A 21,219-nucleotide genomic window follows, 5' to 3' on the forward strand; every position below is an offset into this window, starting at 1 on the left:
GGCACTCGATACCGCATGTTAAACCTGTGCCTGCAGCAGGTACGGTCGGTACGGTCGGTACGGCCCAAAACACATCCAAGTCCAACGCAAAATGCTAGGTGAGGGCAGGTGAGGTGACCTACAACCGCTCCTTCTCTGACAACGTCTTCTCCTGTCCGAAGGCGCAGATACGGCAGGAATCGTCCCATGGTGGCTTCCCCAACCCGGTCAACCTCTTTAGCAACCTGACCTCCTCCTGCCTTTCCACCCTCCTGAGGTCGTCTTGTCGTGCCTTTCCATATTGCTGTTCGCTTCAGTTGTTTCCTAGTCCGGCAGCTGCTTCCCAATTGATCCTTCCCATTGATGTTCGTCCGCCTACCAGCATCCCGCGTCCCGTCTGCCCCCCTCCTTCCCCCAGCCTGCCTGACACGCCTCCCACGCCTGCCACGCTTGCCACGCTTGCCATGCCTCATTTTTGACCGTGTCTGCCCACGTTACCTCCTTCGCTCCCATACCTACCTTACTCCAGCCTGCCTCATCACAAAACTCTTCCCTCCCCTCGCATCGAAAATTTCTCCCCCTGCTTCACTTCTTCTCTCCGTCAACAATCCATCTCTCAAGTCTACCGCTCAGTAAGGTAGACGATTGTGCTCAGCACACCTCAGACTCTGCCCTGCGAGAGGCATCGATTCCATCAGCGACACTTCCCTTACCTACTCAATACTAGATCCCAAAGCTCAATCTCGCCAAACACCGCCCATCATGGTGAACCCTAAGCAGCCGGGTCGCCAGTTCTCACTGGGAGCTTCCGCTCACCGCAGGAGACAGATGAGTAACATGCACGAGCAAGGCAATCATTTTGGTCCAGCTTTGACTGTGAGTTAACCCCTCCCGCCTATTCACGATATCCATCGCCTTTCCCCGCATGTCTCACTTTCATGGTCTGATGCGTCCATTTCACCCATTTTGTGAGACAATGAACCGAAGCTTCCGCTCAATTGATGAATTTCTGTCCTGGTTGTTTGTTAACTCAGTTCACTTCGTCGCTGTGTTCCTTTAGTTGCTTGCTGTGCAGCTTTTGAACGAAAAAAGGAACTTCACTGACAATACTGTTACAGACCCTCTACTGCGGTATCTCTGCCGTTTTCGCCGACTCCCACACTGCTGTGGTTGCCCTTGCGATCCATGACACTGTCTACCTCTTGGACTTCACGGTCAAGCATATCAACCTTGACGATAGCTCCCAGACCGGCAACGATGCCATTGCCGACTATGTCATCAATACTCTTGAAGACTATGAGCATGCCAACTTCTCCAAGTTCATTGGCGCTGGTCTGCCCATGACCCTCAAGTACATGAGCCAGACTCTGTGCTCCCGTCTTTGGCTCGAGCTCGACATCGTCCCCGTTGTCTTGCGCCCTGACGATGAGCACAAGGAGAAGAGCTTCTGGGACATCAAGCGCGTTGACGAGCAGGCCGATTCCATGGCCCGCAAGTGCATCATGTAAGACCGACTTTTTTGTTGCCTCATGTGCTTTGTGACTGACGAAATATTGCAGGAATTTTGGACCTTCCCTCGTTCCTCTTCTCCAGGTTGGCTGGAGAGGTGTCGTCCAGACCGACGCGGGCTTCCGTGTGCAGCTCAACACTATCCAGAACCACAAGGATACCTGCGGTGCTCCGACTTGGGATGCCACCATGTTCTTTGCCAAGCTGCTTCGCGAGAACAAGACCAAGATTGCCTTCTTCAGCAGTACCCCTCAAGGTGGAGGAGTCGCGTTGATGCGACATGCTCTCGTTAGGTTTGCTCGAACTATTGGTGTCGACCTGACCTGGTATGGTATGTTGTTTTCCGCATTGGACCGAGACCACGTTGCTGTTGGAGAATCGTACGGATCTGACATCATAGCTAGTGCCCAAGCCAAGGCCTGGCGTCTTCAGGGTGACCAAGAATATCCACAACATCCTCCAGGGCGTCAGCCACCCCGATCAGCGCATCTCGGCTGAGGAGAAGCAGTCCATTATCGACTGGATCACGGACAATGCCAACCGTTACTGGCTTTCCGAGGGAGGTCCTCTGCGACCCCCCGAAGAGGGCGGAGCCGACGTTGTCATGGTGAGATTTCCCCAAACCCAGTGTCCCCCCGCTTGATGCAGCTAGCTGCTATCCCCAAGTTTTGCTACCCCTCCCCCCACTTGCACAGCTACCCCTCCACGGATGCATCCAATGTGGAATCATCTCCACAGGAGCTCGCTCGTCGGGTTCGCCCCACCCCTCTACTGCTTGACAGGACACCACTGCATCACATCCCAGCTACGATCATGGACGGCTGCTAACATTGTATGCCCCATCCAGATTGATGACCCGCAAATGCCTGGCTTGATTCCCCTAATCAAGAAGATTACACCGGATCGTCCTGTCCTCTATAGATCCCACATCCAGATTCGCAGCGACCTCACTGGAAAGGCTGGCTCCCCTCAGGAGGACATCTGGAACTTCCTGTGGAGCAACATTCAGCATGCCGACATGTTCATCAGCCATCCCATTCCCATCTTCGTTCCGCACAACGTGCCTCGCGAGAAGGTGGTCTACCTCCCGGCCACCACTGATTGGCTCGATGGTCTAAACAAGCCTCTTAACAAGTGGGATACTGGCTACTATGGCCACATCTACAATACTGCCTGCCGTAACCAGGGAATGACTGAGCTGGAGTGGCCTGCGCGCAAGTACATCATCCAGGTGGCTCGCTTCGACCCGTCCAAGGGAATCCCCACCGTGATTGACTCCTATGCCGAATTCCGGCGTTTGTTGGAGGAGAAGGGCGAGACGGACATCCCTCAGCTCGTTGTCTGTGGCAATGGCTCAGTCGATGACCCTGACGCGAGCATGATCTACGATCAGACTATGAATCAGCTCGAGAAGCATTATCCTCACCTCGTCAAGGACTGCAGCATCATGCGCCTCGAGCCCAATGACCAGCTCCTCAACACCGTCATTGCCAACGCTCACGTTGTCCTTCAGCTCTCTACCCGCGAGGGTTTTGAGGTCAAGGTCTCGGAGGCGCTGCACGCTGGCCGTCCAGTCATTGCGACTCTTGCTGGCGGTATTCCGCTTCAGGTCAAGGATAACGTCAACGGCTTCTTGGTCAAGCCCGGCGACTACAAGGCCGTTGCAGGTCATCTGTTGAACCTCTTCACCGATGCTGACCTGCACAAGAAGATGAGCCACGCCGCCGCCACTGGTGTGAGCGATGAGGTCGGCACTGTCGGCAATGCTCTGGGCTGGTTCTACCTTGCCGCCAAGTGGGCCGAAGTCGGCGTCAAGCCTGGTCTGCGCGGCAATGAGCGCTGGGTCAATGACATGGCTCGCGAGGAGGCCGGCAAGCCTTACAGCGACAGCGAGAACCGTCTACCTCGTCACTTTACTGAGAAGAAGGAGATTCCCGTCGTCTCTGGAAAGACTAATGGCCAGAACGGTGACGATGGCCACTAAATGTCTGGGGCTGATTTCCTGCGAATGAACGTATTATGAGGTTGTGGCATGTTGCGGCTCGGACTTGAGGCACTAAGAAATCATGGTATCGTGGAAAGAAAAAACGGCGGTTCTCGGGGTCTTTCATAAACTGAGATGTATGGTTGCTAGATGGCTTTCTTCGTCAGTACTCGAATTGATATCCCCACTTTAGTACGACTTTAGTTTGTGAAACTGCAGATGTTATCTTTAACTGATGGCGAGAGGCGAGAGATGATCAGAGAGATGGTGTGAAGCTGGGGGATGAAATGTTTCGACGAGGACAATTGTGTTGGGGTGATCCCAGACGACACCAGGTGACAGGTTTAGCTGGCGGACGGCCGAGAGCGCCGCGCAAGCCGCAAGCCCCGGTCGGATTTCCGATTGCTACATCTCCAGTCTCACCGCGAATCACTTGAATCAGTCAGTTGTCGCGGCCAGCCGCGCGTACCCAACGCACCGGGCTGCGAACCAGGGCCTTTCTGGGAGCTGATCCTTCCGATTGATAAGCTAAGCCGCAGCCATAAGCTGCCACCTCCCGAGCTGCGCGTCTTTTTTTTATCTTTTATCTTTTCGTTTCGTTTAATCTCGACTGAACATGGCTCAACAGTGTTTCTAGATCTGGTGTGTTCCTTTTCCAAATCCGTACCTTAACTTTGTCCCAAGGTGAACATTATGGTTCACCTCGTCTCGGCCGCCGCCGTCTTGGCGCTATCTGCTGGCCTGGGTTTATCTCCAGCGACGGCTCTCGTCTCGGCCGAGCCCATTTCGGCGCCGCGACCGCCTAATCATCAATCACCACCTTCAACGACATCATCGTCGTCAGTCGACTTCGCGCCGAGCGCGGATCATGCGCGAGAGAATGCGGTGCACATCTTCAACGCCGTCCACTCTGCCATGCGGCAATGGGGTTCCTCGCTGCATCACAACGGGCTGGGTCTCATTCCCGCCACGGTGCCCAAGGGCACGCTGCTGTATCACGGCACGAGGTCGAACAGTACCCCCGACAGCTTCGAGTGGCTCGCGTTCGAGATGGAGCACTCGGAGGGGTTCGCGAGGAGTTTCCGGGGCGGGAGGGGGTCGCCGCCTCCGAGGCCGCCTGGGAAGGGTAAGGGTCCTGGGGGTCCGCCGGGTAGTGGTGGCGGTGGACCACCTGAAGGACCGCATGGCTCGGAGCCTATTCTCATGATGGGACAGGAGGGAAGTCAACGGCCTATTGGGGCGGATGTCGACGACGATGATGACAGAAAGAAGCCTCCTCCGAAGGGACCTGGTGGACCCGGCGGCGGTGACGGGAAGCCCGTCCGGGGATACTTCCACACCTACCGCGCGAAGAGGGATCTGAAGCTGCTGTACCTCGACGGCATGGCGGCCGGTAAAACCGGCATGGGCACGCTCGACACACAGGATTTCCTGCTGCGCGGTCTCAAGGAGGCGCCCGGGTTCGGGGAGTGGGACCGGGCCGCGGATATATGTGATGTCGTCGAGGCGTGGGGTCTGGACGGTGTGATTAGGATGGAAATCGGCTTCGAGGCGATTTACTGCGACTTCCACGACGGACTTGCGCTCGAGAGCGTGCTGCGGCGGCCGTGGAACGATGTCCCCGAGGCAGGGGGCGGTATCGACATGTTTGAGTGGGCGAGGGCCGTCGGGCAGCGGTATGATGGCATCGGCGGCGGGCGGGTGAGGCTTGGGTTTGGGGGGATGGTGAGCGGGTTGTGGTATCCTTTGAATGTGAGCAATCCGAATGGGAGGGTCGATATGCCGCGCCTGGGACGGTTGACGGAGGCGGAGAGGGGGGTTATGCTCGGACGGGTTGGGGAGATTGTGAAGGGGGCGGGGTGGGAGGATGGGAGGGTTGATTGGCAGGGCGTTGTTGATATGATTGTTACGAGGCATGGGGATCGGATTGAGACGTTGGCGGATGAGGGGGCTGATGGGGGGGATGAGGGGTTTGTGGCGCAGGTTTTGACTGTTACGAATACGTTTGTGGATTATCCGAGGGATGCGGATGATTCTGCTGTTGTTGCGAAGGAGCAGAAGGGGGAGGAGGAGGATGGGTACGTGAGGGAGGCGCGGGAGCGGTGCGTGAAGCACTTTTTGACGCCGGCGACGGTTTGGAAGGCCGAGTGGACGCCCGAGGACGGGATGATGTACATTGCTGTCGAGGCTGTCGTCCAGAGGCTCTGCGGAGATCTCTTTGATGTCCGGGGTCTCGTTCTACAGGCGTTACCGGCGTTGGTCGGGGCCGTTTCCGAGGCGGAGGTCCGGCGCGCGGTCGACGACAGTCACGGGGACGACGGCAAGAAGCTCGAGGGTGCGGTGACAAAGGGCCGCAAGGTGATTCAGGCGCTGAAGGAGGATCTCGGGTGGAGCGCGTGGAAGAAGTGTAGGCCTGGGTGCGACGTCGGGGAGATTTGCTTCATTGCCATGTGGCCTTTTGGGCTGGAGGAGGATCACTTCCATCCGAGCTGTCATAACCGCAGTTCGTTGGCGGGCAGGGATGGGCGACGGGGTACTGGGAAGGGGTATTGGGAGTGGGAGCCTAGGCCTTGAGGGTGGTGATGTAGATAGAATAGGAGGGGCGGGTAGATTTCCTTGATGTTTTGTCCTGGATTGAGATGTTTCCTAGATTCTAGCTCGCTTCTATATCGAGATTCTGATACGTGCTGGTTTTGGACCTTTTGCTGGAGAGTGAATACGACGCCGGTGATGTGTATTCACCTCGACGAGGCAGGATACTTGAATACCTTTCTCTTCGTTCCTGTCACCAAGCGCTTCGGGTAAGTTGGTCGAGGGGTTCATGGGGGAAGACCCGAGTGTGGATCTCAGTCCCTTCGACCACCGGATCTGACGCATGGTTTTTGTTCGATTCCACATCGAGGAATGACTTTTCGTGAACTTTCTAGAAATTGTTATAAGGCTGTTGAAGTGAAGAGACAGATAATGGGCATCACGCACCACTTGACCAGATTAAATTAGCCAGTACATCTGCTCTTCATGACGAGGGCAGTGTGTTTCTTTTTATTATATTCAATGCTCGATTTCGTATACGAAATTCGTGATGCCAGCCTAGCCAGGACAGGCGATCTTTCTCTTGTTCGTCTTCGTCTTGTTCTTATGGCCACTCAGCGGCGACGACGACCGCGGCTTGAGAAACATACAAACGTGAATGTCACTTGACCCAGAGAAGCTCTAACGATCTAAGATTCTGCTCGTTCACCATGGACACCTGACTTCCCGGGTTGACATCTACCAACAGAGCAGGTTCTCAAGGTGGCCATATTTCGCCTCAATGGGACTCTCGCGATGGTGATATATCGGAAGGGCGTGAGTGACAGCATGTTAATTGGTCCCTTCAATCCAAACGTCGGCGTTTTCTTCCCGTTGAGCCGCCTCTTGGGATCGATTTGGTGGTGATGAAGGATGAGATGGCAGCAAACTATCAGGTTGATATCCCGATCACAGCAAAACCCTCGACAGGCGATGTGCCACGACAATTGCCACACTACTGCGAAGGATTCACGTAGATTCAACGTCGAGTTGGCATTTGCAAGAACACAATATACTGACATCTCATTGACCTGGTGGACTTTCGGCCTCAATCTACTTCCGCAAATAAACCTCCGCCTCAACCATCTCAAAAATAAGATCCTTCACCGAGGAGATGCAAAATTCAAAACCAAATCATCAAAATTCCAAATCCCATGAATCTCCATCCCAAGATCCAAATCTAGACCCAGTCAACCCACGGTTGACGTCGTGTGTCGTCGCGTTGGTCATGCTCACCCGAAAAAATGGTCCCACAAAGCTCGCACCTCGGACATTTCGCAATAGCGAGATCTGCGAGGTCACGACTCAGCGCATACTGCGTAACGACGTAAACGTGCCAAACGCACCAAGGCAGCTGCGGTAGAGTGGAATCATGCCAAGATTGGGGTAACGGTGCCTTCAGCAAGCACGTCTTTACTGCGTATCATGAGTTTACACTGCCGGTTTGGGGCTTCTTGCGCCAAAGCCAAAGGTAGGAGACGTGAACTGGGTGCTGGTACTTGTTTTCGTGCTGAGAATACCTACTCTATCGAACCATACTCGACCTCGAAACTCTCTGCGCTCGTCAATGAGAAAAGCAAGATTGGTCTTCGTCCACGGCATGCATAGTTCTAGAACATTTACACGCAGTCACACTCGTCCAAATCAAGGGTACCATAATGCTCACAGCCACGACCCACGATCTATCCCCACCGCCCTCTTCCCTGAACACGCATCACGCCCTACGCGACCCGGTCCGCGGAGAAGGTTTCCCCAGGTCCCAGGTCATGGGCCCCTCCGCTAGCCCTGTGGGATCATCGGGAGGGATCGTGGAACCACGACATTTCTTTGGGCATTGGATTCTCACTGCGGTTCCGCGTTTGTGCGTTTCCTGTTTCTTACAAAGTCATCCCGGGAAATCTCGCGAGGTATTAGGTAATTGCTCCCAGCGCGTCAGCTGGCGGCGCAAAGCTGCACTGATGTGGCGGCGGGATGCGGGAGAGCGCAGCGGGATTATTTTCTTGGCGTTGTGGCCGGGCTGGGGATAGGCGCCGTTGGGGTTCGTTGGTTAATGGTCATGGGATAGCTTAAGGCACGAGGAATATCGGATTCAAAGTCTTGATCAAGTCATAGAGGCTCATCCATCGCACAGGAATTCAGCACCTGGGATGAGTCCCGATGGAGACTTTCATCCCGTCGGCTCGGGGAGAGTTGGAACTGGGAACTGGAAACTGGGCACCCTCGCGGTGATCTTTTTCCAGCCACAGTATCCGTATTTGTTTGTTGTCCAAGAAAAATCAATTTGCTTCCGAATCGAGTCAGCAGGAAAACCCAGTGCTCCTTTCTCGTCATATTTGCTATAGTCTACCCACAAATGGGCGTCCACTAAGGCTTCGAACGATATTCAGCGAAACTAGCAGGACGGTGATTCCCATGAAATGTGACGCAAATGCCTAGCTGTACCCGTACGGACGAAATACAAACAGATCTAATTACAAGCCACTCAAAACGGGAGTGGCGGTGCGACATTGTTGTCTCTCGTCTCTGAAAACCATGTTTCTCGCCTGTTGAACTCTTGACTCTTGACTCTTGACTCTTAACTCTGGTGAGTGTGAGGCGTCGGCCACTCGGTACACCTCACCCTCCATGTTCCACCGTCCCTTTCCTCACCATCTGTCAAGACTCAATTCCAGGCACAGAATCGATAGCTGGGGACGCCACTGTAATCGACTGAGAGGAAAAAAGAGAAACCAGTGTCTAGCATCCCATGTACCCTGCTCCAACACACGCCACAGCTGGTTTTCGCCTGCAGAATTAGGCTTTGACAGGCGAGGGAGGCAGCGTTGCTAATTGAGTTAGTGCCAGGAACCACCTACGCCACCAAAGAGGTTTGATGTTTCTGGCTCCTCTGGAACTCGGACGCTTGGCCGCCGCGCGCCGCGCTCGTGACAACTTTGACAGAAGAGAGTGCGCGTCTGCAACATCTCAGACCTTGGAGACTCCGAGGGCGGTTCTCGATCCATCTTGCAGCTTGCATGCTGCCACCGGCTGTTACCGGCAGGGCAGAGAGGTCAGTGCCATTACGCAGTGACGAGTAGCACGTGAATGAGGCCTTTGAAGTCGGCGGCTCTCACCGAATCTACGCAACAAGTCTGTCGCCGCTTCATCCACAGTGGGTTCCTTCATCAATGAGTGTCCACGATGTAACGACTCAGTGTCGCTATGGCGATCCAAAAGTGACGCAACTGCAAAGTAAATGCCAAAAACAACCCCAAGGTCCAGACTTACTCTCCGCGGATTAGCATTTGCAACCCTGTAATCCAGTCGGCAGCTCTGACGAGCCACGCGAAAGCGGCCGCTGACGATTCCGCCCTCGTCGGCGTGGTCCATGGTCCTCTGGTCAGGGGTGACCCCCGGCCGTCCTGGGAAATGGATCCCGTTGCCGACGTTGTGGCCCATTGAACGGGTGCGCGCCGCGGAGATGCAAGATTCAACGACATGTGGAACTCCGACCCGAATGTCAGGCCACCGGCAGTGAGCCATGTTACGGGACGCCCGGTTTTTCTGTGGAGGCCAGCGGCCATGAGCGGTCCGCACACATCGTCGACCATTGAGAAGCCTGATATTTGTCAATTGTAAACGTCGTCCCGTGGAAATGGTGCACCTTTGTCCTAGGAAATAAATACTGCCCGAGTCTCCCGCTTCTGAAACGGAAGAGAGAAGAGAGGAAGTATCACTACCTATCCAGACATCAGACTTCAGACTTTCGTCACACAGACAATAAGAAATTTCAGACTTCAGACTGCTGAGCACTGGCTGCAGCACATCATCATCATCATCGTCACCGTCAGCCTCAACATCACCTCCGACTTACCACCCTTGGTAGATGTTCTCCCTCTTCAAGACCATTCGTCTTTTGCCAACTTTGGCTCGCCCCACAAACAACCTTGCCCGAGCATTCTCCATCTCATCCGCCAGAATGGGCCTCACGCAAGACCAAATCAACATCGTCAAGTCGACGGCGCCCGTGCTCAAGGTGCACGGCGAGACCATCACGACCCTCTTCTACAAGGACATGATTGACACTCATCCCGAACTCAAGAACATCTTCAGTCTTCGCAACCAGGCCTCCGGTGAGCAGCCCCGGGCACTCGCCCAGTCTGTTCTCGCCTATGCCACGTATATCGACGATTTGCCCAAGCTCAAATCCGCCGTTGAGCGCATCGCTCATAAGCATGCGTCGCTGTACATTCGCCCCGAGCACTACGACATTGTCGGCCACCACCTTATGAAGGCGATTGGGGAAGTCTTGGGCGACGCACTTACACCCGAGATCGCCGAGGCTTGGACACTAGCATACGGGCAGCTTGCGCAGGTTTTCATCCGCCGCGAGAAGGAGATGTACCAGGAAGCAGGCACCTGGACAAATTGGCGCAAGTTCAAGATCATCCGCCGCATCGACGAGTCCGACTCCGTCACCAGCTTCTACCTCGCACCCTCAGACGGCAAGCTCCCCCTGCCCAAGTATCTACCCGGCCAGTACATCTCCGTGCAGGTCCCAGTACCGCAACTCGGCGGCATCACTCAGCCCAGACAATACAGTCTCAGCGACGCGGCGACACAAGGAGAGTACTACCGCATCAGTGTCAAGCGTGAGGCGACAGTGGTGGACGCGCCGGAAGATGACCTGAAGAAGGGCCTGGTTCCCGGCCTCATCTCCAACCTGTTGCACGACGGCTACCAGGTTGGCGACGAGATCGATGTGTCGCACCCGCAAGGAGACTTCTTCCTGGATGCGAAAGAATCCGAAAAGGCGGACGTTCCGTTGGTGCTTCTCTCGGCAGGTGTCGGTGCAACGCCGCTCATGTCGATCCTCAACACGGTGCTGAGCCCGGAGTCCAAGACGCCGAACCGGCCGATCAAGTGGGTGCACGCCGCACGCAACAGCAGCAACTTGGTATTTGCCAAGCACATCCGGAACCTGACGCGGGAGCGAGAGAACGTCAGCGCGCATATCTTCCTCAATGAGGTCAAGCCAGGAGACGAGAAGGGGCAGGAGTACGATTACGAGCAGCAACTCGACCTGAAGCAATTGCCGGAAGAAGAGCTCGGCCTCGCCGATAAGAGAACCGAGTACTACGTCTGCGGGCCGAGAGATTGGATGCTCAAGGTGAGACTTGTGTTGGAAGGTTTGGGCGTCGAGAGGGAGAGAGTGAAGCTGGAGCTATTCGCAACTGGTGACGTCGAGCAGTAGTCAGTCAACAGCAGTGATTTGAGTATCAGATTAGACAGGGCTGAGAGAGAGGGAGAAAAGGAAGAAAGAAAGAAGGAAAGAAAAAGATTTGGCTGGGATCTTGCGAAGGGATGATTGGGCGGGGCGACAAGTTTTGGTATCGAACTGAAAGAGGTTCTTTTCCTCGCGCGCACCTTGCTTGAATTGTAATTGTATTGATAGATAGATACCTCTCTGAAATTTTCAAACAATTTTGTCATTGTGAACGACAAGTTGTGTGTCGAGAGTTCGTTACTTTTTTGCCTTGTGTCCTTTTTTCGTGACTTGGTCCTCCCTCGGCCGTGCGAGTCCAAGTTTTTCTTTTTCCCAGCTGCGCTGTTTCGAGGCGATGGGTTTTGCGAAAATTTTCTGACGTGTAGAATTTGACACGATCTTGCGCACAGGCTGAAAAATGAGGCTTCTAGACGCCGAGTCGAATCTTGGGATGTAGCAAGTTGATGAGATTCAGAAGATGAAGTTGATATTGACATCGAACAACGATCGTTGTTGATAATACGCCCTCTATCGGCTAGGCACTGCATCGAATCGGGACGGTCCGCTGGTGAACCAGAGTTTGAGGTTCTGAGCTTGGGCGTTACGGTGTAGCAGCCAAGCGACTCGTTCGTGCCATTGCTATAATGCATCAAGTAAGCAGCCCGCCGTTGGGATGAAGCCTTCGTCCATGGTCCATAGGTTAAGGCGGAAGGGTGTGCGGACGAGGCTCGCGGCGTTCACGAAGGGAAGACTGGACGAAACCAGAAAAAATGGGTTGGGTGACACAGAGAAAAGTCGTATTCCCGGTATACTTTGCTTTTTCTCAGCACAGAAAAGTGACGAGTAACTTGGCTCTGGCGCCCAAGTTGTGCATCGTGACGATGGATGCCAGGACCAGGCCTCGAGACACGGCTTGCAGGCGGGATGGCTCCCCGAGCGGGAGCTTGCGCGGGAGCGGGTGCGATCCGGGAGGGCAGCTAATGGAATTGGGACCAGCAGGGAGGCGGAATCATGGCTTTGGGTCCGTCGATCTGCGATGCAGCGACCCAACGATCCAGCAGCTACCCATGGAGCATCGGATCGACATGGATAGTCAGGAGGAGGCCAGCTGCATATTCCCCGTTCATCAGGGTCCGCCTTGATGGGATTTCGGATCCAATGTGAGATGCGATGAACGTCGGCGCAGGGGTGGGAGGGGTGTAGAAGAAGATATACCCAGAAAGATAGGCTGAAAAGCCAGTCTACTTGACGGTAGACCTGAAGGGAGCAGGAGCCGAGGCGGCTGGCGATAGATCCGGATCAAGGGTCATGCTAGTATGGTAGAATATGTCTCCAATGTCTGAGTCTTGAGGGACCTAAGATGGAGCTGATGGAGCTGATGAACGAGACGGGAGAGGTGGGCGAGGTGGGCGAGATTCAGATGATGGATGTGAGGTCAGAGTAAAGAATTTGCGGCCAATAGATGGAGAGGCGTCGAGACCTGTGAGGATTGTCCGTACCTTACCGCGGTAAGTGACTTACATCTCGAGGCAAGACCTCACTGGATCGGCCCAGGGGTTCAGTTCGGCCGTGATTGGTGAGACCACGTGCCCGGGGAGTCGGGGCTCCGGTGCCGAGCGCTAAGAATAAAACAGGCAAAACCAGTGGCCCAGGTACGGCCAGGTCACGTTATTCTGGGAATGGGAGGCAAGAGGTACGCGGCTGTACAGAAGTAAGGTACCTGCTTGCCTTAACTTCGAGGTAGAATACCTTAGAGCCTGAGGAGGAAGTTGCGAGGGCAGTGGAGGAGTACTGAGGTGGGAGACGGAAGCTGCACCTGCCGCCCTCGGCCTCCGGGCAAGTCCCCGCCTGCCGTCGCCGTCCCCGGATCCGTCGGCCGGAAACAGGTACGTACTTTGTGCTGCCATCCGGGTCGGGTGTGCCTTCCTCCCATCTTGCGTGCTGTCTCCCTCCCGCTCAACGCTGCCACCTCAATCATTTCCACTTCTCACCAACACCAAGCCCCAATTCCAACACCAACATCCTCCCGCCCACTTGTCGACGAGACTGCCGTTTTTCCCTTTGGAATGTTCAACTCACACTAGAGATTCCGTACGATACGTGGCTGAGCGCGTGCAGTCGTACCCTTGGGCGCCGCTTCTCCATCTCTTTCGCCCATTCTTGCTTCCCTGCGTCAGGACAGGGGGCCCGCCGACATGACAGGGGCTCAATTCCCATCCATCTGGCACCACTAATCTTTTCCTTTCTCAATCATCTTTCTTCTTTCTCTTCCCCTTCCTCTCTTTGCCATTCACTCGGCTCCATCGCCCGTCCCGACGATCAGATTTATCGCCTCCCACCTCTTATTCTCCTAGTCAATCGCCTGCGCTAAATCTCTCATGGTATGGCCTCGACCACGGTCATATTCGACTGCTCACTGCTCACATCGACCCAGGCATCTCGCTCGATGGATCGATGGATCTCCGGAACTGTCCCGGCATTGCCAGGCCCCCATGTCCAATGATCTCACTCACATTGATCATTTTTTCACCCATCGTCGTCATTCCAGGGGCCTCGGGAAGAAATCATCGAGTGGAATCCTGACGGGCCTAAGGGCCAGAGTTCTGGAAGAGTCAGCTGCATTCCGTCGTGATGCCCACTCTCGCCCTGTCCTGCCACCCAAGATCCTGCGACCAGCCGAAACCCATCGCCCTCTCAGGGGACACGAATCACAAGGATGGCCACTGTGGAATGCCGGTACTCAAACTCTATCCGCGCATCTTGGTCACACCTCTTCAGTCCCCCCCCCCAATCACGGGACACCTGGAAGCTGCGAGCTGTTCGTATACTTGGTAGAACTACCTGAAGCTGGGGCTGCCTGGAGCTCAACATTATTCGTGTACCGCATGGGGTCTCTCCAATGACCAGTCTCCAACCGACCCTCCGCCTGTTCTAGAGTTTATGGACCAACGGCTTCCGTGGTCGAGAACCGCTGCTGCCCGGATGTCGCCCCTCGGCGATGGAATAGTGTGCCTCGCGGAACTTGAATTTGGGCTCTGGATTGGCAGACTATCTAGCACCCCACGCTGCGTGAGGGTCCTTCAGCGCGCCTCTCTCCATTATTCCAACGCGTCCAGCCGGCCCCAAAGCCGCCCAAGAACCTCTTTTGGGTCCCTCCCCCGTCAATATTGCACCTCGGTGCCAATATCGTTCACCTGATGTCGCAGTGCACTGGCCTAGAGTTCTCGTCTCTGCCGAGAAGCTGAAGAAATTTTCCGCGGGAGCGCGCATCCCGCCATGTAAGGACCCGACAGACGACAAGCCAAGTCCGAAAGGGAGGGCAGCTGTCATAATGCACCAAACCGCAAAATCAAAGCAACCCCGTCATGCCATGCCATGCCATGCTACCGGTTCTGACGGATGGCCGAGGCGCTGCGATAATGCCTAGTGTGGTGGAAGATGGGACTCGAGCTGAGCTGTCAACATACCTACGCGAGTCGTGGTTCAACAGCACGGGCAGTTGCATGATCTGATGCCTCATTCCGTGGAACGGCCCGCATTCGCGCACCTGGCACTGCGACCGCCGACTATTATGCTAAGCTGCTGGCTGCATCGTGCCGGCACTGCTCATGGCACTGTCTGGACCACCTGGAACACCAGTTCATCCGACCCAATTTTTGTCATTTCGTTTCGGCCGCAGTCGCCTGAACAATCGCAATCCGCACCAACTAAAACAAAGAATCTTATTCTTTGAAGCAGGAACATCAAACAACAATCGCATTGACAAGACGGTGGAAGGCGTCATACTCTGATCGGCTTCCAAACCAGCCTCGACGTTACCCGTAACCCGGGGCTACGCGGTGCCCAATCACAACATCCCACTCTGTCCTGTCTCACAGACTGGTGTGGTGACGCCGCTGACTGACTTCTTGGTGATCCCCCAGAGTCCCAGAGTGGTCATGGAGACTGGGCTGCCACGAGTCGAAGGCTGGGCGACGCGGCCTCTTCCGCCTTTCACACCTTGTGCAACGCACCTCGGTTTCTCGTACCTTTTTTCGTGTCTCGTTGTGTCCCTCAAAAGCCTCCCTTGACACAAAAAGAGATTCCAGTTTTGTCTCTAGCCAGGGCAGACACGGGCACCTTTGGCCCGGGAATTCTCGACTGTATCAATCGTCCGTCGTATTATCCTCCTCTACTCCGTACTCCGTAGGATACTCCGCACGGGATCCCGCCGTTCCTATCGAATGGCAAGGGTCTGACAACCCAAACAACAACTCTTAGCTGTGCCAGATCACTAGCTTTCGCAGTACAGTCATCTTTCTCTCATGGCAAGCTTGAAAAAGCATCTCAATTCAAGTGCTGGGTGGGCACTACACTGTTTTATTAAAACTGTATTCTTGTACTTGTGACTCAGAAAGAATTAACTTTCTTCGATAACAAGGTACTTAGATCACTAGCTTTCCTTAAGCTATTTGCGCCATCACGTCGGGTCGCCCTCTGACGTCCGGATTTGACCATGGCACGGCGGATACCAGAAGCTTGCAAGGGTCCGTCTTGAGGGGTAGTGTCGGTGATCCTTGCTAGCAATCAAGCCACCCACACTTTGGAGCTCCTCGATATCGCGCACTAAAACTGCATTCTCCCCAATCCGGCACGCAGCTCTAAGGGAATGCACGTTACTCACCGTCGACGGCGCGCCAGCCTAGGAACTCTCATGCTCTGCTCATCATCGACATCGTCTCCCGCTTGCCATCCAACCGCGCCCGCCAACTGCCCGCCTACAGCGCTTACTTGGCCTTCCCGCACGACAAAGAGACGGCGCCTTCCTGCCACCTTCTCGGCCGTATCCTTACCGATCTAACCTGCTTAAACCCACAACGGGCCCTACTCAACGGCCTCTCGTCGCAAGGCTGTCTCCTAGTCCACAACAACTTCCCACCATAACTTCGTTAGTCGACTACGGCATTACTTTTTTTCCCCGATGAAGATGTTGTCACTGGGCCTCCCAATCTTCAACTTCGGCCCTGGTTGCCCCCGGCGCTGACTCCGAGCTTCACCGAGCGAGGCAAAAGGAGGCACAGAAGTCCAGCTGCAGGTGTGCTTCGCCCGGGTGGTGCGGGATGCCTCCCCTCTCGTTTTAGCTGGTCATCGTGCCTGAGGTCATCACGGCACGGCATCAGTGCCCCCCGCCCCTGGCAGTAACGCACTGTGACAATCGTGGGATTCCAGATTGCATCGATCACTTGGGGGCTCCCATCTCGTCTGGTACACTGCGGCGCAAACACGGGGTACCCTGGTCGAAAATCCAGATTGCCGGGTTCGCAGCCACCAACAAATATTTGGTAACAAACAACCACGCAAGCCAGCCCAGCAAAGGAAGCAAACAACCCTCGAATCCTGACAATTTCCACGCATAACGAGCAAACATGTCTACGAAACCGTTAGACAGTTTTATTTTGCGGCTTGATTTCTGGGTCTTGACTGAAATTGCTCCATCCATCGGCTAAGCAACATCGGCTTGGCTTCATCCCGCTTGCCCGGTGTCGTGTCGTCGTGTCAGGTCGTGTCGTCCATCCCATCCCCGAGCCCGCCGGCTCACCAAGTTGGTAATCGAACTGAATCTGGACTCTACTCGAGCCAAGACGGCTCTCTCCATTGGCTACGTTGCGAGAATCACGGCGACTACGGAGACTAGGAGACTAATCCAAGCCGTCGTGGAGTCTACTTACGTGGTCGGCTGGGTCGTTGAAGAGCTTCCCGAAGCTGCTTGATAGCTCGATGGATCTTGGCCAGAAGGCTCGATGGGACGAGGCAGAGGCGGCGGGGAAGGCTTCGCCGTTGTCTCTGCCACCCTGTGACATCTGACATATGAGGCAAGCGATCCAACTCGAACCCGAGGCTAGGCGTCGAAAAGCTCGAATCGCGATCACAGGTTGCACAGCATCTGGTGCCTGCGCCGCGCTGCACCGTTTTCCTGAAGAAGATGGGTGCTAAATGTGACGTCCATCGACGACGCCGTCGAAGCAGGATCACCACTTGCCCCTAGGCCATTCCTTGGCACACAAACTCGGGGACCCGCCCTTTCAGCCACGTTCTGCATGCTCTTGCGGTCCCTGTCGACCATAGGAGACCACAGGAGACGATGGGAGACCAAGTGGTCCAAGGCCATGCCGCGCGGTGGTGGGGGAGCGGATTGGAGTGGTGAGTTACCTTGGTACCTAGGAACATCGGCTCGACTCGACTCGACGGTGGGTAAGAGACTCAGACAGACGCCACGCCTGGCGGATGGTGGCCCGTCATGGTGGGAAAAAAAAGCTCTTTATGTTTTCTCTCTCTGGAGAGAGCTTTCTTTGTCCTTTTTCCATGCCACATCTGTCCAAACCTTTTCTGAGTTCTGACACTTCGTTTTTGCATGTTTCATCGTCTCCACAGACAGGGACCCTGGTGGATCTTCCGGCCCCTTGCAAGTGATCCTGGGCTGGTTAGTGCAGCTCTGTGCAGTGTGCAGATTGAAGAGAGGAGAACTAGAGACTGGGGGACTGGAGACGTGTATCTCTCTCTGTCTCTCTGTCTTTCTGTCTGCGAGCTAGTGGAGCAGGTTTCTTCTTTCAGGCATCGTGCTCTCATACTGTCTAGTAATGAACATCGGATCGCTGAAGTCAGGCAAGGTCTGTACCGTGGTGCTGGGCCGCCGGGGAAGTGCCTATTGGTTGTCCAGGCGAGCAAGTGGTGCTGTTGTCTGCTCGATTCGAACGAACCAGACTGGATGGACTGACTGGATGGAGGAGACTTGAGTCTTGTCTGTAGTTGTTCTGTACACCCCCTTTCACTCCCTCCTCGTCGTCCTTTTTTTTCCTACGGACACCTACCAGGCAGGCTACCTTCCATGCCAGAGGTACGGATACCTTTCCCATATCCCGGTCCGTAGTTCTGGAGAGGTTAGCCCAGATGCTATTTCTTTCCAGTCCGAGAGGACAAGGTCCAGCATCCTCGCCCATATTCGCCATGTTTTACTATCTCGCTCCAAGGCTAGCCGATGACTGTCCAATCAAGGTAGCCCGGCACATCCAGTGCTTTTTCGACCGAGCGGGCTATGGTTGCGGCGAGGAATGGATCAGCTCGGGTCGTATCGTAGTCGATGCTCTTCGGTACCTCGCCTGCTCGCTGGATCTCTCTCTTTTTGCCCTGCACCTCATCAACGGTACTCTTGTCCCCGGTCGAGAGAAAAGCATTCATGTGTAGCTGTCTCATTGACTAGGGATCGGAGCAGCCCACTTCTTGGTCGAATGGATCCAGGCCTATTTGACTACACACCTCCCCTCACCCCCGACTCTCTGGAATTCCCTCGCAAATTGTTCTTGTTTTGCAAACGCCGAACTATGGCAGTGACAATGGCTGACGGTCCGATTCGGAAGGCCTGCGATCGGTGCCATAGGCAGAAGCTCAGCTGTAAGCGCGTCGGCGATGAAGCTTGTGAGCGCTGTATCAGACTCAAGGAAGAGTGCACTTCGAGCCCTTCTCTGCGGTATCGCAAGCAACACAGTCAGCAGCAGCAGCAGCACCACCACCACAACCACAACCACCACCAATACGGCTCAACAGGAGAGGTTGTACGAAGAGCCATCCCGACTCCCAAGCGGCAGCGTACAGAGAGCGGGGCCGCCCAAGTCACACAGTCCGATCAAGGTGAGTCTTAGTTGTCTTTGACTTGTCTAGAATAATCCTCCCTTTACTGATGATTCTTGCCTCGTGTAGTTATCGTCAAGACCCAACATGGTGGTCCCGTCTGTGGTAACACGGCATTCGGAGACAATGCTGTCGTTTCACCTGAGGCCATGCTTGACATGGTCGATTTCGACTTTGGCTTCGGCAACTCTGCCGGCCTCTATCAACCCAGCACAAACCAACAACAATTACCCCAGACTTTCACCGGAGCCATGGACGATCTGATGTCAGGACATGGAGATTCCATTACCCATCCGTGGAGCCCAGTCCACTCGGCAACTTCAGACTCGGCATTCACCTCACCCATGGCACCGCAAGCAGACCAGGTCGGCCGGGTCTATCTCGGAAGCCCTGCGTTGCAAAGGCAATCTTCTTCAAGATCGAGTAAGCCGCATGACTTTACTCCACCGCGGCGAGCAAGGAAGCGTGTCAAGCAAAGAACAAGGCAGATCATGCTCCGGCCGTACGCTGCTGGCCAAGGACCATCGACTGGAGAGTGGATGCCGCGCATCACCGAAGTCAACTCCAGGCTCTTTGAGCTCTCGTCAAACCTACCCGCGCACATCGACTCATCCGAGGAGCCCGGCCGATCCAGCATAGCCTCAACGCCCGATGACGGAAGCTCTACCTCGGCGCCTTTCCCAGTTGATGAGATGTTCAAACTCTCTCGACACTTTGCTGACCTTCTTGCGGAAATGTCTCCACCGATGGAGGCCGCTTCTCCCGCAAGCGATGGCGGGAACTCTGTACTAGCCAAAGGACTCAACTCCTTGTCGGATCCGGCGACCTGTCTCTTCGTCCTCTCGACGTATGTTCGGCTTCTAGACATGTACCAGAAGGTCTTCAGCTGCATTCACTCAGAGCTAAATCAGCTTGAGTCGGGTCACCTGTTTCAGTCATGGAAACTTCCTGGCGTCACCGTGGGCTCCTTTGCCGTCGACTCGGCGCCGTCCCTCCAGATGTCTCTCACGATTCAGTTAGCGGAAGAGTTTCTTTTACAGATGCGGCGAGCATCTGCATCACTCGATCCGACTCTGCGATCGGATGGTTCACCAGCGGGAAAGGCCCCTGATGCAGCCTCAATGTTCTCTGGAGTAGTCGATGTCTCATTTCAGGCACTGAAGAGGCAAGAAGAAAGCCTAGGCAAGGAACTAAAGGATCTACGGAAGGCAATGGAGACTTCTCTCGACGGATGAAGACGAAGCCAAGGAGTGTAATCATGTTAGATAGTGCAAATTGCTGTATTGATGGCCTCGGTTTGCTGCTCAATATGCTTAGTGTGGAGAATTGGACGACGGATGGAGTTGTGTCATGGAGTTCATAGGATCGGATGGAGTCACTTTTAGACATGAGGAGCCAAGACAGCCTCAATCTGAACCACGCGGGACAAAGAAACGTCTTTCATGTGCAAGTACCCCATATTCTCCACGAGGAAGATATGCACGTTGATACATTGACTTTGTGAAAGTTAAAAGTCACTACGGAACGGATCGCGCTTCCGAAATTCTTGAGTACAGGACCGTTTTCGTCGTTAGGTCTCTCTTGCTTGAGTCTCTGATGACATCGGTTGCTCCCAGCGCCGAAACAGACGTAAGTCACTTTTACACACGCTGGATGAGCCGTCGTTGAAGAAGAGGCGCCGTCTTATCAAGCCTCCCGGGCGGCCGATGGCGTCTGCGAGACCGAGATCGAGAGACTGGCTGACTAAATAATAGTCGGAATCCCGTTTGTTTGCTGGCAACTAAAATAGTCAACGCCGAACGTGCACGCCAAATAATCCCGGCGACCGTTCGAGACATTCTTCGGCCACGGAACTCCGAACCACCCCTTTTGATCCACCAACAGACAAACCATCGCCGAACCTCAACTCAACTTCCATCCCACACTCCCACACGCCCCCTACGCCCCTCCCCTTCCCAGATCCCCCCCAGTTCCTCTTCAGCACACCCCCGTACCGTGGGGGATCTGGGATCTTGGGTCTTGGGTTTCTGGGTGCTTGGGTCTAGGCGGAGTAAGGCGGTTTGCCCCCTTACTTTTTTGACATGGGGGCACAGGCGTCATGTAATCGACACTGTCCGCCAGGGAGGAACCATCGCGAGGTTTGATATTGTTGCTGCCATCAACTGATTGTCTATATATCCCTTCATATCGCACCGTCCAGTATGATGTCTTTCCCTTGATCACCACAGCCCTTCCCATTCTTCCCTATTGTTATACCTCTTACCTC

General features: G+C 54.8%; 10 protein-coding genes across 10 annotated transcripts; 6 read left to right on the plus strand and 4 right to left on the minus strand.

The window, feature by feature from the left end:
• Positions 1-91: 91 nt before the first annotated feature.
• Positions 92-3,472, plus strand: CLUP02_16028 (glycosyl transferase group 1; the record flags this gene model as incomplete). Its single annotated transcript, XM_049294952.1, has 6 exons — positions 92-98; positions 707-855; positions 1,098-1,483; positions 1,539-1,819; positions 1,893-2,095; positions 2,336-3,472. The coding sequence occupies 6 exons, from the start codon at positions 92-94 to the stop codon at positions 3,470-3,472; spliced, it is 2,163 nt and encodes a 720-aa protein (XP_049152099.1).
• Positions 3,473-3,691: 219 nt separating this feature from the next.
• Positions 3,692-3,983, plus strand: CLUP02_16029 (uncharacterized protein; the record flags this gene model as incomplete). The annotated part of the gene is made up of 2 exons (XM_049294953.1): positions 3,692-3,739; positions 3,798-3,983. The coding sequence occupies 2 exons, from the start codon at positions 3,692-3,694 to the stop codon at positions 3,981-3,983; spliced, it is 234 nt and encodes a 77-aa protein (XP_049152100.1).
• A 182-nt stretch (positions 3,984-4,165) lies between these two features.
• Positions 4,166-6,046, plus strand: CLUP02_16030 (uncharacterized protein; the record flags this gene model as incomplete). Its single annotated transcript, XM_049294954.1, has 1 exon — positions 4,166-6,046. The coding sequence occupies one exon, from the start codon at positions 4,166-4,168 to the stop codon at positions 6,044-6,046; it is 1,881 nt and encodes a 626-aa protein (XP_049152101.1).
• A 2,164-nt stretch (positions 6,047-8,210) lies between these two features.
• On the minus strand, positions 8,211-9,481 carry CLUP02_16031 (uncharacterized protein; the record flags this gene model as incomplete). The annotated part of the gene is made up of 6 exons (XM_049294955.1): positions 8,211-8,327; positions 8,395-8,475; positions 8,533-8,687; positions 8,744-8,868; positions 8,899-9,070; positions 9,157-9,481. 6 exons carry the CDS (start codon positions 9,479-9,481, stop codon positions 8,211-8,213), a joined length of 975 nt encoding a protein of 324 aa, XP_049152102.1.
• A 520-nt stretch (positions 9,482-10,001) lies between these two features.
• On the plus strand, positions 10,002-11,276 carry CLUP02_16032 (globin; the record flags this gene model as incomplete). The annotated part of the gene is made up of 1 exon (XM_049294956.1): positions 10,002-11,276. The coding sequence occupies one exon, from the start codon at positions 10,002-10,004 to the stop codon at positions 11,274-11,276; it is 1,275 nt and encodes a 424-aa protein (XP_049152103.1).
• CLUP02_16033 (uncharacterized protein) lies at positions 11,159-11,785 on the minus strand (the record flags this gene model as incomplete). Its single annotated transcript, XM_049294957.1, has 1 exon — positions 11,159-11,785. The coding sequence occupies one exon, from the start codon at positions 11,783-11,785 to the stop codon at positions 11,159-11,161; it is 627 nt and encodes a 208-aa protein (XP_049152104.1).
• A 3,014-nt stretch (positions 11,786-14,799) lies between these two features.
• CLUP02_16034 (uncharacterized protein) lies at positions 14,800-16,211 on the plus strand (the record flags this gene model as incomplete). The annotated part of the gene is made up of 7 exons (XM_049294958.1): positions 14,800-14,966; positions 15,066-15,152; positions 15,212-15,290; positions 15,349-15,439; positions 15,566-15,623; positions 15,803-15,837; positions 15,934-16,211. The coding sequence occupies 7 exons, from the start codon at positions 14,800-14,802 to the stop codon at positions 16,209-16,211; spliced, it is 795 nt and encodes a 264-aa protein (XP_049152105.1).
• Positions 16,212-16,279: 68 nt separating this feature from the next.
• On the minus strand, positions 16,280-17,567 carry CLUP02_16035 (uncharacterized protein; the record flags this gene model as incomplete). The annotated part of the gene is made up of 7 exons (XM_049294959.1): positions 16,280-16,421; positions 16,511-16,770; positions 16,867-16,926; positions 16,997-17,119; positions 17,198-17,257; positions 17,335-17,485; positions 17,539-17,567. The coding sequence occupies 7 exons, from the start codon at positions 17,565-17,567 to the stop codon at positions 16,280-16,282; spliced, it is 825 nt and encodes a 274-aa protein (XP_049152106.1).
• Positions 17,568-18,296: 729 nt separating this feature from the next.
• Positions 18,297-18,518, minus strand: CLUP02_16036 (uncharacterized protein; the record flags this gene model as incomplete). The annotated part of the gene is made up of 1 exon (XM_049294960.1): positions 18,297-18,518. The coding sequence occupies one exon, from the start codon at positions 18,516-18,518 to the stop codon at positions 18,297-18,299; it is 222 nt and encodes a 73-aa protein (XP_049152107.1).
• A 140-nt stretch (positions 18,519-18,658) lies between these two features.
• Positions 18,659-20,188, plus strand: CLUP02_16037 (uncharacterized protein; the record flags this gene model as incomplete). The annotated part of the gene is made up of 2 exons (XM_049294961.1): positions 18,659-18,953; positions 19,023-20,188. The coding sequence occupies 2 exons, from the start codon at positions 18,659-18,661 to the stop codon at positions 20,186-20,188; spliced, it is 1,461 nt and encodes a 486-aa protein (XP_049152108.1).
• Between the last annotated feature and the right edge of the window lie 1,031 nt (positions 20,189-21,219).

The sequence above is a fragment of the Colletotrichum lupini genome, chromosome 9 (assembly GCF_023278565.1).
Source record: "Colletotrichum lupini chromosome 9, complete sequence".
Classification (NCBI taxonomy): Eukaryota; Fungi; Ascomycota; class Sordariomycetes; order Glomerellales; family Glomerellaceae; genus Colletotrichum; species Colletotrichum lupini.